Source organism: Grus americana, chromosome 1 (genome assembly GCF_028858705.1).
Source record: "Grus americana isolate bGruAme1 chromosome 1, bGruAme1.mat, whole genome shotgun sequence".
NCBI classification, from domain to species: domain Eukaryota; kingdom Metazoa; phylum Chordata; class Aves; order Gruiformes; family Gruidae; genus Grus; species Grus americana.
In genome coordinates, this window is record NC_072852.1 from 79348227 (window position 1) to 79363244 (window position 15018).

The 15018-nt window shown below is 43.1% G+C and overlaps 1 protein-coding gene across 3 annotated transcripts in view; it reads left to right on the forward strand.

Moving 5' to 3' along the window:
- Positions 1 to 291: 291 nt before the first annotated feature.
- Positions 292 to 15018, forward strand: part of FBLN1 (fibulin 1) — a 79217-nt gene continuing 64490 nt past the window's right edge. The window contains exon 1 of one of the 3 annotated variants that reach the window (XM_054848253.1): positions 292 to 1004. In XM_054848253.1, coding sequence (XP_054704228.1) covers positions 929 to 1004 — 76 coding nt within the window. In that variant the 5' untranslated portion in view covers positions 292 to 928. Of the gene's footprint in view, positions 1005 to 1448; positions 1600 to 15018 lie in introns of those variants that run through there. The other 2 variants (XM_054848242.1, XM_054848260.1) reach the window with 2 other exon arrangements.

The following is a 15018-nucleotide window of genomic DNA, read 5'->3' on the forward strand; positions in this document are numbered from 1 at the left end:
CATTTGTTTCCATACGCATTTGCCTGCAAATATTATCCCCCACATTATCTTAAAGATCTTGGCAACAGCATAGCCAACTGGGTGCTTTCAACTCAGGCTCTTCCTTTGACCACTATCAGTGTTTGTGTTCCTGTTTAAATAAGATAAGGAGGTTTGGGGGAGAAAAAAAAAAGGGGGGAGGGAGGGGAGAGATAGAGCAGAGCTGCCTGCCTCATTTGGGTTGAAATTCTCATCCTGACTTGCTAAGAGGAGGGGGAGGAAAGAAGGGAATTTTTTTTTTCAGTGAATTTCATCAAAAGATTCTAGAATATCTCTGCTTTTTAAAAATCTTTTTATTGACAAAAGTTACGTAGGAGTAAAATCGACGGAAAGACCAAGAACAAGGGTTGAAAAATCTCCCCTTCAGAGGTTAAACCTTTCTTTCTCTGCTAGGTGGTTTCTTTTGTTTTGTTTTTCTTTGCTTTGCCTTTGTTTGTGGCTTTCTCCTACTTGGCACCGAGAGAAGTCGCTGCATTTCTCCTTCACAGAATCAGTCACGCCGTCCCTAGGTTCACGCTGAGTATCTGTAAAGTTTTCCGAGCTAAAGGGAGTCACTTTTACAGCGTGTGTGGGGGTGGCGGGGAGAGAAGTAGGGGTATCAGAAGCGACAGGGTCTCTGCCTCCAAGCTCCGTGGCAGCTCTGTTCTGCTAAGCACTTGCAGGCTGTATAATTAACCGGGTAGGCAGTGAATTAAATCTTTGTAAAGCCCACTGAGTGGGGGGTTCCTGCAAGCTCTTTTCCAACCGGTCTCAGGCGGCTCGGGATAACATCAGAAACAGCAGCAACAGCAGCAGCAAGCAAAAAGGGGGGAGCCCACTGGACGCTGCAGGAGAGCCAAGCCCCCGCTCGGTGCGAGTGCTCCCGCCGGCTGGGAGCTGCGGGCGGCCGATGGACAACCTCCGCGGGGCCCGGCCGCTGCGGCTCCTCTTGCTCCTGGCGCTGGTGCCTTCGCTCCGGGGCCAAGGTAAGTGCGGGGAGCGGCGCCGAGCCGAGCCGATCAGCGGGCGTCCGCGGGGCTGCGCTGCGCCGCGCTCTCCCCCCGCCGCCACTCCGGCGCCCGAGGGCCCGGCTCTGCCCCCCGGGGCAGGCGGCGCGGGGTCCCGGGCGCCCCGGCGGGCTGCGGGCCGCCGGCGCAGCCCCGCCTGGCCGGGAGGCTGCCGGCGGCGGGGCGCCTCGCTGGCCCCCCGGGCTGGCTGCCCCGGCGGTGCCCGCTCCTGCTCCCTCTCCCGGGGCCGGAGGGAGCGAGCGCTCTGGACGGCAACCGGGGTCCGGCGGCTGCGGAGCGGGCCCACGGGACCTGGAGCAGCAAGACAGCTGGACTTCCCCTGGTGTGTCCCCCCCCTTCCCCGTGCCCCTGGACGTCCCGGGCAGGCTTTAAAGCGCCGCTGCCACGTTCAAGTGAGCAGAAAGGCGTGGCGTGCACCGGCTGCGCCGCAGCCGCCCGCTGCCACCGCCGGCTCCCGCTCGCCCCCCGGGGCCGCTGCCACCCGAGCAGGTTATCTCTGCTCCGGAGGGTCGATACGAGGCTCCGCCGGGACGGACTTTGCCGCGGGGAGTTGGTGAGTCGGGCCGTCGCGGGGCCGGGCTGCGCTCTCTGCCCGGCGATTCCCCCCCCGCCCCCCGCGCCCCCGGGGCCGGGCGCCCCCCGGGTTGCTGGCGGCTGAGCCGGCCGGGCCCCCGGGGGCGGCTCCGGGGCTTTTGCAGCCCGATGTCCCGAGAATTGCGACATGTCGGAGCTGTTGGCGCTGCCGCCGGCCGTCGCACGTTGCCCCCCTGTAAGGAAGGGTGCCCGGTGGCGGGCGTCGGGTTAAACTGCGCACCGCGAAGGTGGTGTGTCCCCGAACCGGCGGTCAGGAGAGGTGTCACGTCTGATCTGTTGGGGACCAAATTGTGCCCCCCAAAAAAGGGAAAAGGGATCAACAGTTACTTGCAATCTCAGTGGATCAGGAAGAATAGCGAAGCAAAGGATGCAGGCTTTTTGAAGACAAAACGTGAAACATTTATGAATGGTATCGTGTGATGTGGTCGCTTTTGTAAGCAGAGATCTGGCTGTGGGCCATGACTCCCTTTCCATACTATGCATTTTCTTCTTGCTCTCTTAAGACTGCATAAAAAGAGGATATTGATTTAATTCAGTGTAGTGTTCCACCACAAATATAACTGGTAAGATATGACAAAGAAACTACTTGTCGTATGGTGATAATGCCCTTATCATAGCTAACAGATAAGTGACTTTTTCTATTAGAGTAACCCCAAGGGGGCCATTCAGAGTTGAGGCTCGATTGTGCTGTACCCCAGGCAAACATTTGCAAACACATGTTCTCTGGCCTAGGCCTAACAATGGCAGACAAAAGCCAGTGAAGTCAATTATTTGTTACTGTGACAGTGTTTTGGCTCTTAGATTTTCATATAGCAGTGTACTTTTCACAGATATCCTTCAAAATATTTGCTTTTGACAGAGAGATGTTAGCCACCTCTTTTAAAGAAGGAGGGACAGAATAAAGAAGGTTAGAAAAGCAACATTTAGTGCCAGAATCCAAAGATACTCCTACTTTCTCTCAGGCAACAGGGCACATCAGCAAAACTGTGGCTTTGATGTATCACAGGGAACGGGCATAGTAATTTTAAGTATTCGACATTATTGTAAAACACTGAATAATTTCATTTTGTAATCTCAGTGTACATTTAACCTTAACTACTAGACTATTTTTTTAGAAAAATGGTAAGTAATTGGATAGATAAGTTCAAGTTTTCAAAGTTTTTGTTGACACAAAGTATAGCCAAATTTGGCAATAAAAGGTATATCAGGTTTTTATTCTCAAATAAGAATCCATCCTCTTAATTTCATCTAGAATTTCTGCATCCTTAGAATTTTGGAAACAGTATGTTGAATAAAATTAGATTTAAATGTCTGAAAGCAGAAGGACACTACCTTTTGAAGAGTAGACTTGTCAGGTGAAATTATTAGTAGTGAATGTAATTAATAATTCAGTAATTACTAGTAATTGTAATTGCTGTAACAAAGATTTTTTTTCCTGCATTATTTAACGTGGCCATCTGTGTTTTGCAGGCAAATGAAGTCATTACCTTGTGAGATCATGCTGTTTAAATGCAAGCTGTTTGGGGCAGAGCCTGTGTTCCTCTGTGTGACTAGCATAAAGGGGCTTGGGGCAAAGAGGAGCTCCTAAGTGCTTTAGCGATCCAGTTGCCAAGTTACTAGGAAACATATTTCTGAAATACAGCTTCCTCCTAAGCTTGTTACCAGCCGTTTTCTTAATTGCTTTTCCTTACTAATAAATCATCAAATCATCAGTATCTATTAATTAAAGTCCGCATTCTGGAAAAACAGAAAGGGAGTGCCTTCACTGGAACCGCCCAGTGCATGTGAATATAGATAAGCACATCATTCTTTGCAAAAGTAAAGGTCTTATAAACCTTCTAAATTTTATAATGCAGCTTTGGTTTATTGTAAACATCACATTTTTTTTAAAACTGTTTTTTGCTTATGAGGCAAGCTACCATCTACTGAAGAAGATGAATTACTTACATCATTATGTCCAGTCAGTGTATGAATAGTTCATCCTCTAGCTGCGTCTTTGGCATGCCATGGTACTACAGGCACAGACAGTTTAACTCACTAAACATCTGGAAACATGTCTTTTCAGGCTGAGCTTATAGTTTGTAATAAAAAAAATGTTCCACTGACTTTGTGGAATGAGTTTTATTTTAAGATTATGATTTTTACATGTGCTTTTATAGCAGTAAGTTTATAAGCAGTATATGGGTGGAGGTAGGATTTATAAAAGGCTAAATCTGTGCTTTGTTGCCCACTGTCATAGATAAAATCTGCCCCAAAATCACATACTACCAAAAAATACAGTTCTAAAATCTGAATGTTGTCTCTAAATGAGTTTTCAGTTGAGTTTCTTTGTAATAGTTCATTTTCAGACTTGGCATTTTATTGCAATCAGGGAAGAGCAAGATGTTAAACTCTTGTTTTTCATCTGTGTAATTGAAAGCAGACATGTTAGTGAAATCCAAGATGAAAATACATAAACTAGCTTATCAAGTTACTGCAGTATATTTATACTATTCTGTCAGATTTCAGGCATTATCTGATAGCAGGTCAATGCATTTTCAAAAGTTATTTATTTATTGTTGCACTTCAGGCCCTTCTGCGAATTTCATACCAGCTTTACATGTGTTTTTAATAAATAGTTGTGTTAAGAGCAACTTGTTCTACAATACTTAGCATTTTCTGAAATGAGAGATGAGTCTTAGACCTCTCTGTGACTTGACAGAAATAGAGTTACCTGGGACCATAAAAGAATGTAAGTTTGGTTTTGTGAGTTATGGATAGATCTGAAGAGGTAGGCGGCAAAATCAATTCAGTAAACAGAGAATAACGGGTTTGCTAGGTGTAGTAAAATATCTGTAGAGAATAAAAGGGGATGAGACAGGGAAGGTCAAGAAAGAGGGAGCTGAAAACCAAATAAAAAAGAAATCAGGGCATGGGCAAGAATTTTAATGGTAGCATAGAGTGGTTTCGTATGAAAGAGATAAATGAGCAAAAGCTTTTGTGAAAAAGGTAGCAAAAAGTGATGGTTGACAGTGACAGGAAATAAGGAAAATGACTACAGTTAAGCAAGAACAAAATAAGCAGATCGCTTTAGCCAGAATAGGCAAACATTTTTGTAAAGCACTCAGGAAATGCCAGACACGTGTATTTATGTGTAGATTCGTTGGAAGGAGGTAGGCCAGGTGTGAAGATTTTAATAGTTAAGCCATCACGTATAATTAAACTAGGAGAGTGGCTAACATTGCTTCACGATAAACTGTAGAAGTGGAGGCAGAAGACTGAGAAGACTGGAGGGTGAGAAAGAATAGAAAAGTTGTCCACAAAAAAGTCAGTGAAGGAATTGTCAGGACCAAGAGGGAAAACAGTGGAAGAGGGCACAAGAAGCAAAAATACGAAGGAGGGGAAGGGTCAGTGAAGAGCCCTAGAAGAATGTAAAGAATCACCGGTCGTAATATTTTGTGAGTAAAAATCGGTTTAGAAACGCTCAGAAAAATGTCAGGTAAGTGGAGAAGGAATAGTCAAAGTGGTGTCTACAAGGGTAATGTACTGGTTAATTTGCAGTGACTGGGAGAGTGTGTACAATAAAGGAAGAATTCTGACAGCAACCTGCCTGTTTATCAGACCAGCTGATGATTCTTGTCCTGCTGAAATCATCTCTGGCAAGACACCGGGACAGTCCAGTAAAAGTCGTGTTGAAAGTTTTCTCTCATCAGCAGGATGCAACAGTTCTAAAGAAGGATCTCCAGTGCTAATGCTTTCCTGAATACACTGGCACTTCTTTGCCTAATGCAGTTAATGAAGCTTCTTGCCTTCGCTTTTTTAAGCAAATAACACTTTTTTTTTTTCCCCCCATCACTCATGAGTACTTTGTCTCTGCCTTATATTTAGTATAATCTACTTGAGACTTCTTAAAAGTTTTGAGCAATTGCCCTTTGGATTTCAAGTATGGGCTGTTGGATCTTAAAAAGAAATTGAATTTCTAGATTCTCAGGAATTCTCATTCAAATTCTTTTCAGTTAATCAGATTAATTTAAAATTGTCATTCAAAGAAAGCTGAATGGCATCTCTGGTGAAGTTTTGAGTACTGACCACACAAGTATAGGAAGTACGTTATTTTCTGCATTATGGTAGCACCCACAAATGACCCATACTGCACAAGCATGTAAGATGTTCCCTGCTAAAGCGTTCACTTTTGAGTGTAGTACTGTCAAAATCTGGACTGAGACCTTAAGCATAGTAATAAAGAAAGCAATACCTAAATTTTTTTTTTGTATCAGTGCTGAAGTATTGATATAGAAACACTTTGGTATATTCCAGCTTTTTAGGATATTTCCTAGGATTTACTAAGCACTGGAAGAATATACTGTATATGAAGGATATACTGTACAAATGCTACCAGTACATCCATTCGAAATACTTCCGTCTTCCAGCTTGGAAGCTCATCACTGAGCTCAGAGTGCTGAGCACTTCTAATATCAATACTTTGACAGAAAATCTGGAAGAGCTAGGTATAAATTTGCAACTCGGTATACGTAAATTCAATAATGAGGAAAATGTTATGGAAGAGTTTTAGTAAAGTTTTCTCCAAAAGAAAACTTTTCCTAAATCATTGCTATATAAATATGTACAAAAAAATGGATCTTTATTTTCTCCCTGCTCTGTAAGTCTTCAGTTCCTTCTATGCTCATTAGTTACTTGAACCTTGTCCCATTGTGCTATAGATTTTATCCCATCTGCATAGTGTTTACAGACTATTCTTTACATATGGCAGTAGTAGAATATCAGAATCTTTCATCATTGTTAAGTATTTTTTTTTTTTATTCAGCAATAACTATGGCTACACAGTAGATATGTGTCACTTAAGCAGTATATAAAAGCGTACTTATTCTTTCTGATTTTCTGGTCAGATGAAAAGGGAGAAATCCCAGTGTGAAAATGGTTTTCCTGTAACCATTTCACATGACAAAATATAGAAATGCTTGAGCATGTATGTTTGAGATGCACTGCTCTCTCATATTCTCATATACATCTTATTTCAATTGCTTTAATTTAAATATATACATTTTTGGACTTGATCCAAAGGTCTTCAAGTTCTATGTAAAGACTGTTACTTACTACAGTACATTTTGGATCGTGGCCTTTATACAAATGAACAGGACTAACAACAGATTAATTGTAACACCGTATATAAAACAGCAGTTCCTGTTCTTCTTCCAGTTACGAGTCTTTTTTGTAGGTCCAGCTGTGGCAACTTGGTGAGACTGGGTTCTTTAGGCCACCTGTGCCCATCAGAGCTGTGAATGTAGCCTCTTTTTTCATGTTCATGCGAGTACGTAAAGTCTAGGACAGCCGTTACTTACACTAAGCTGTTTATATGATGCTGACTCAGTGGACTCCGGTATTAAACTTCTCTCAATTTCTTCATGTCTTCTAGAAATCGTCAGAACAGCCTTCAGTCTTCTAGTCTTGGTATCTTTCAAACTCCAGCCTCCTCATAGAAGTCCAAGAAATAACCTATGCAGAAAGATGAAAAAAAATCAAGTTAATTTGAAAGGACAGAAAAGACATCCACATGAAGTAGCAGTCTCCAGATACGGGTTGTTGAAGTGTGTAAGAGCCTGTCTGTAAGAGGTAGTAAGAAAGAAATGAGTTTAAATGGGCTTTTGGAGCAGACAGGGAGGTAATATATTATTAAAAATCCTCTGGGATCCTCTAGAGAGGTTATGGAATCAGCCTCACTTAATATCATTCTGAACAAATAAATAGAAATCTTCCTAGAACTGACCAAATTTTACCAGTTCTGCCTGAGAGTAGTGGGTAGGACAAGACAACCTCTTGAGGGCTCCTACCTCCCTATCTTCTGCGATATTTTGGTATGTATATAGGGTGCCTTATAGTCTTCCTGCAATAGATGGAGTCCTCTTTTCTAATTTTTTAGTAGCCAGTTGCCTTTTTTGAAAGTTTTTTTTTTTATTAGAACTTAGACAAAATAAAAACCCCCACAGTAAAGCACTTACTTTCTCCACCAAGGAAAATAAGGCACGTTGCAACAGACCGTTGCCTCCTTTAGGCATGTCCTTATCACCAAACGCAGCAGCTACCTCATCACCAGCTATTGCCATGAATGATTTTAAGAGTTTCTTTTATTAACTGCAAACAGACACCTCATAAAATGAGGTTTGGCCAGATCTGAAAATCCCCCTAATTGTGTGACGGCCACTGCTCGTGCTACTGGAGCCACATTCCCCATAAATGAGTGTTCACCAGACCTAAGAAAATTTCCAGTAAAATGTTGGCTGTTTTAAAACCAACCACAAAACATACTAACATACCAGGCATTTCCTTTAGGGTGCTGCTACATTAGTGAGTGTGCTAACTGGGTTTCTTCAGTGATTTCAGCTATCCTGAAATAATCACACTCAGCTGAGAATTCGTCTTAAGGTAAAGGTTCAAACCCTTTAAGTCTGTTTAGGGAGAATATCGTATTTCTTAGCAGTACGTGAACTGTGAGTGATTGTCTGTCAGTCCATAAAGATCCAATGTGACCTCCACACTTGGGAGAGAGAGGCACCATTGTCATAGGCCTTCCTTGAGGGCAACAAGTAGTCTAGAGAAGTACTGGAGAGGGGCAGCTGATGGTCAACAGTGCCTTGTGGGCTGCAAGAGATGCATTGGAGACTGCCTTCTGGAGACTGGCTTGTGCTGTTTTGGGGATTACAAGAGAGGGCATCCTGGCTCCAAGTTTCATGCATTTATTACGAAGTTCAAGCTGGTATATTCTTTGTGAGAGCCTATAAGAACAACCTTGCGGAAGGACTAAGAATAGCTTACTGGTCAAAGGTGACTAATGCCACAGCTCAGCTGTGTCTCTTCATCTTTCTTACCCTGTCGGTATATTGGCATATTTGGTGTGTGGTCTTGAGGTAAACGAGAATGTCTCTGCAGAAAAAGAAAAGCTCCTATTCACTTCTTTCTCTGCATATAAAATGGAGGAGGGGCAACTTCATTCCAACTCCAGTCTGAAGAGGTCCAGCAGATACATCATCTCAGATGGAAAATGATAATGCTTTTCTGCATCACTCCATTACTCCCAATTCAAAGCATTTGTTTCAGGGAATCATGGCCAGATTTTCTGTTGTATGTCCTTCTCTTTTATAGTTTCAGGTCTCCTTCACCCTTTCCTCTACTCCGTGTGCCTAATCCCTAGGCTTACACGCAAGATCAAGATGCCACAAGGCTGTACTTATCATGTTAGTCTATTACCAGGTAGACCTTTGAAGTCAGCTGGCTTCCCTCTTGTCTAAGCACATCTCTGGGTCTATTTGATGCCTTACGTGGCCAGCCAGAGTGTATTTGCATTGCCAGAAACAGCATTTTCACAATTTGTAAGGACAGCCAAAAAATCAAGACTACAAATCCCAGCTGCCAGCACTTGACTACCGTTCCTGCTACAAAGGCAGCTGACTTGTCCACCTGATATTAGCCAGGTGTCATTGGTTCAAGAACAGTTGGTTTGGCATAGCAGACCACACTTTGTCTGCCCCAATCCTATAGCACCTATAGTGGAGCCTTGGCCAAAGGGATATGCAGTTGCTCTGGTTTTGTGTTAGGCGAGTGCAGATGGAAAGGGAGTTGAAAGACAAAGAATGTGGCTCTGAATAATACGGATGGCCAATCTGTCATGTTGAGGATCAAATTCTGTATGTGGACTTGTGGTTTTTTTCAGCTGACAGTTAGATGGATGAGCATCACGGTTTTCTTGACAGGACAAGAAAGGTTTCGTCAGAAAGGTATGCTGTGAAAGTTGAAAGTATTTTTCTTACTGGAAACCTAAACCAATGCATGTCTGTTGTAGGCATGAGTTCAAAAAATGGATGACATGCTGTTACTGAAACATGTTGGACTAGTGCTGAGCTTTCACAGAGTCCACCTGCTGCTTGCATCTGCATATGCTGAGAAGTGATAGTCGTGTTCAGTTTTCTCACATTCCATAGTGCTGAGTCTCTTACAGAGTAAATTGAGTGAAGGGCAAGACCTGCACCACATTTTACAAACTTAATCAATTAATGTGCTTAAAAGATTGAAAATATCCTCATAAGGAGGTGTGACTTTGACCCCTTGACCTGGACTCACTTCCAAATCCATACCCAACTGTAGCTGGTTATGTGGGCTGAATTTGACAGTCACATCACTTATTGCACTGAAGAACTGGAAAGCTTTACTAGCACTAGTTTGCTAAGCCCACCTAGGCTCACGTGTAGCTTTGGTTTGATATTTTCCTCAGCTTTATAACTGTTCCATAGGTCAGCACTGAGGAATGAACAGCTATCTAATCCTGGATTGTACATAGGCTTTTCCATCGTCAACAGCTGTACAGAATAGCTGCTAATGTAGATTGTTACTTAAAAAACCTGTCCCTTTTTGATCTAGCTGGAATGCTACTGCCATGAAAATTATCCAGTCCTTTTTACTTCTGCTTATTTTTTGCACAATTCCCAGAAACAATTCAGGGTTTCTCATTCCAGGAATCATGCTTTTGGGTAACATTCTTAAGCTTATCTTTCTTGTGCAGAAAATACTCACTGTAGCAGCTGAATAAGCAATTCTTACATCACAGAAGTCTAAGGTTGTACAGATTTTAACCACATTTCTTGCTTTGAACTCCCACACAGTATGGCAATGCTGTTAAGATTAGCAAACTACCTTTTTTTTAAAACAACCATATGCTCATACACATTTTATCTATGTAAGCATAGTTCATAGCTAGCACATGAATGCATCACACGCACAAAATGTTTTAATTTGCGTGACCTTTAATCACTTCTTACCTGATAGGTGTTCTTCATGACAGCTTTTGTAAAATTAGAGATCTGAGTTCCAGCTGTCTTTCTACTGTCCTTTTCCCGAGACTTCTGAAATCTCTGAGTACTACATGTACCACCTTAACATCAGGACAGGCATCCTCGCTGTTATTATACTAACATGGCTGAAGTTCTTTCGGATGCTCTGCTGCACATACTTTTTTACGGGGACAAAGTAGTGTCAAATCTGCATTTGATTTTTATCCAAAATAGACTTGGATTTTTCTCAATTAGTCAATTAGCATGCAAAATTACTATATCTGAGTGAAAAGGAAGTAAACATGCTACTATCTTAACAGATCTCGGGTTTATCTTTATATTTTTCTGTCTCGTGATACCAAAAAGCTGAACAATTGCTTCACAAACTTAGAAAATGGACCAGATAGTGTATTCCTGCATGTTAGAACTTTAGCGTAGGGTTTCTCCCTCCAAATAAAGGGCCGCGTTTCAGCTCAACACAGACAATATGATCAGCCTTTCCCAGAAGTGTTTTGTCTCTCAGATGCCTAAGAGTTCTCTGGCTGATTTGCATGAAACATTATGCACTTGGCAAAGCAGCTGAAGGAGCACCAGGTTCAGAAGAGCGGTACTGTAATTCCTGTTTGATCACCTTTGGCACTCCACCTCTGAGGGGTGCCACAGGCCCATCAACTGCAGCAAAAGACGCGTAGTCACATTCAGAGAAAAAAGAACCATCACTTTCCGCGCGGTACGTGAGATTCTTCAAGATGTTGTAATCAGAGTAGTTTCTACCGTCTGCTTGCCACTACCCCTTCCTTTCAGACGCCCTGCATTACAAACTTCTAGTTATGAGAAACTGAGGCGAGGCCGTGGGGGCCCCCCCCCCCCATGCTATTGGTCCCCTGAAGAGGGTGTAAGGAGGCACAAATGGCCTCAGTACGAACTGCTTGCCCAAAGATTTCCACCTGGGAGCCACGTGAATGTGCACACGTATGGTTGAATCCACAGCACTGGAAAAATACAGTTCCGAGACGATAAGTCTGTCCTGTTTCTAAATACTCATTAACAACTCTTGATGCCAAAATAGTCAGAATTGGTTCCAGTGCAATCAGGAGGTGACACTCAAAGTGTGAGGCATGCACTTTCTGAGATTTTGAAAGAATAGAGGTTTGTCCACGAATGCCAATTTTTAAAAGCAAACTGCAAAGCCAAGCTAGAGAATATGTTTTTTACTGTTTTATTGTTGTGTTTTAGAAGAATGGCCTTGAGGGTGGAGTCCTTTTTTTACTGCTTGTTTTTCACTTCCCTCTATTCTCAAGAGGTTTTTGGCAGGATCTTTGGAGGATATGAATTGTGATGTCACCAAAAAAATGAGCCTGGACCACAGTTCTCCCTCAACAAACTATCCGAAATCCTTCTTTGTCTGCTGCACTCCTACAGACGAGCTTGCTTAGCTTGGCCTGCTTTGAATTCTTGAGTTATTTGGTTGGAGTAGAGGTGTGTTGCCAGAGCTGGGAGGGAAGAACTGGTGTCCAGAGCCAGGGATTGTCCTTCTGGGGAGGAACTTGGCTAAAGACCCGTTTGTACAAAGCCCTGCAAAAACCTGCAGCCAGCTCTGCACTTCACTTAAATGTGTATCGTTTTTCAACACGGTTAAGATTAATTGCAGTCAACAGCACTAAAAGTATGGTTATTTGTAACACACTGTACGAAATTTGATGCATATAATGTTTGTTAGCAATACACTGGCAGACAGAGAGCACCAGACAGGGTCCCTATTCCCAAAGAAGAGATCAGATGCAAATTCATGTCTTTCACCACAGGCAGATATTTATTTGCAAGACTGATTTTCTCTGTAGCATTATAAACTACAATTAGCTTTCAGACACTGGCATGAATTCTGGACACACTGAGGAATTCAAGAGAATTATTGCCTTGACTTCATAATGACAGAATTTTGACTGTTATTTTGGGTATGCAAGTAAGACTAGAAGGATGACCTGGGTCATAGAGTACAGAGCTCTGTTATAAACTAACATTTAATGTAATTCCGTTTATAAGTATAATGATTTTCTTATTAAAAAATGTTTGGTTTACTTGATCCCATAATTCTGATTATTGTTTACTGCAGTAGTATTTGTTGACAGGAACCACATCCTTTCACAATCTTTACTTATCTAGGCTTAAAATGGTCTATTTCTTCCAGTTTCTCCACATATAATAGGGCTTTGATTCCCCAGACCATCCTCCTAGCCTTTCTTTACGTGTTTTCCATTTTGATGTATTCTTTCCTAAAGAGGGATGGCCAGAATTATGCTCAGTAGTCTAGAGCTTTGCACTGTAGAATTGATAACTACCTTAAGAGTACCTACGTTAAGATTTAGCTCTTTCCTTTTAGCTTCAAATTGCTGGATTATAATCACTAGTCGGGAATATAAGTTGTTCCCTGCAAACAGCTGAGTTACTGGAAGGGGGTTATCATCCTTACTTGCTTTCAGCTGCTTTTTAACTTTCCCACATATGAAGATCTGCCAGGTGAGATACTCATGTAAACTCCGTCTGACGCGTATCAGAGTAAGTGGGATCATGAACAGGGTAGATAATATTTGACTTATTTTGATAACTGCAACAGAGTAGGAGGTGGATACATGGACAGATGGAAGGGGGCTGTAACGCCCATACGTCAGGAGCACCTGGGGAACGACGGCTTTGTGACTGGTATAGGGAAAGCCAGAGGAGACAGATGCTTGTCCTTACTAGACTCTGCAGGAAGTCATTTGTGAAGATGGATAGTCTTGAATATAATGCTGCTGCTTACTGAATTTTTCACCCTTTAGATGTGCTTGGAGCAAAACTAAGGATGAGACAGTCGTGTGAGGCATTTTATGATCCAGTGGAGAGAGATGGTCTGGGAATGACCTGGTGTGCACTCCCTGTTCTGCCACTGGCTTGCTGTGTAATTTGGGCAAGTCGTTTCATCCTTCTGTACTTCAGCTTCTCCATCAAAAAGAAGTAAATGAGATTTTGCCTTCCTCTGTGCAGCACAGCAACCTACAGCCGAAAGGGTCTTATTTATTTTTCGTTAAGTAATCAGTCACAGAATCATTTAGGTTGGAAGGGACCTCTTGAGAGCATCCAATGTTCGAACACTCTTGCAGTAAAGAAGTGTTTTCTTGTGTTCAGATGGAACTTCATATGGTATAATCTGTGTCAATTGTCTCATCCTGTCAGTGGACACTATTGGGAGGAGTATGGCTCCCTCTTCTTCATCCCCTCCCATCAGCTATTTATAAACATCAATCAGATCCCCCCCTGAGCCTTCTCTTTTACAGTCTAAACAGTCCCAGCTCTCTCAGTCTCTCCTCATATGAAAGATACTCCAGTGCATAAATCATCTTGGTGGCCCTGCACTGGATTCTCTGCAGAAAGTCCATATCTTTCTTGAACTGGGGAGCCTAGGACTGGACACAGCTCTCCATATGTGGCTTCACTGGTGCTGAGCAGAGGGGAAGGATCACCTCCCTCGACCTGCTGCCAATGCTCTGTCTAATGCAGCCCAAGAGGGTGTTGGCCACCTTTGCTACGAAAGCGCGTAGCTGGCTTATGGTTAGCTTGGTGTCCACCGGGACACCTAGGTCCTTCTTTGCAGAGTTGCTTTCCAGCTGGGAAACTGTGTACTTGTGCATAGGGCTTATTCCTCCCCAGATGCAGGACTTCGCATTTGTCTTTGTTGAACTTCATGAAGCCCATTTCTCCAGCCCATCGAGGTCCCTCTGGATGGCAGCACAACCATCTGGTGCATCAGCCACTCCTCCCAGAGTTGTATCATCTGTGAACTTGTAGAGGGTGCACTCCTTCCAGTGTCCACCTCACTGTCCGCTTACCTAACCTGTACATTGCCAGCTCGTCTGTGAGGTTGTTATGGGAGACAGTGTTAAAGCCTTACTGATGTCAAGGTAATCAACATCCACTGCTCTCCCCTCATCCACCAAGCTAGCCACCTCATTGTAGAAGGCTATGAGATTAGCTAAGCGTGGTATCCCCTTCATAAATCCAAGCTGACTTCTCCCGATCACCTTCTTGTCCTTCACGTGTTTGGACATTGTTTCCAGGAGGATTTCCTCCACCACCTTCCCAGACAGTGAGAAGAGGTTGACCAGCCTGTAGTTTCCCAGATCTCCTCTCTTGTTCTTCTTGAAGACAGGTAGGCATGTGTTCTCTTCCATTCTTCAGGAGCTTCTCTCGTTCACCATGACCTCTCAAAGATAATCGTGAGTAGCCTGGCAATGACATCAGCCAGCTCCCTCAGCACTCATGGGTGCAGCCTGTGAGGGCCATTAGTCAAAAAACTTAGGAAACAAAGAGAAAACATTAGAAAGCTGTCCCTCTTCATAAGCAGATGGTTTTTTACACAGATTTTGTATTGTTATACAAGGAGCTGTTCAGTGTCCGGACTACAAGATAATTAATAGGAAAATGTGACTCATGTTTTATTCCAAGTTCTGATACACCTGCTGTGCACTGAACTTTTGCACTTGGAATATGAAGCAAACCTGTAGTGCTTGTCAGTTCATTAA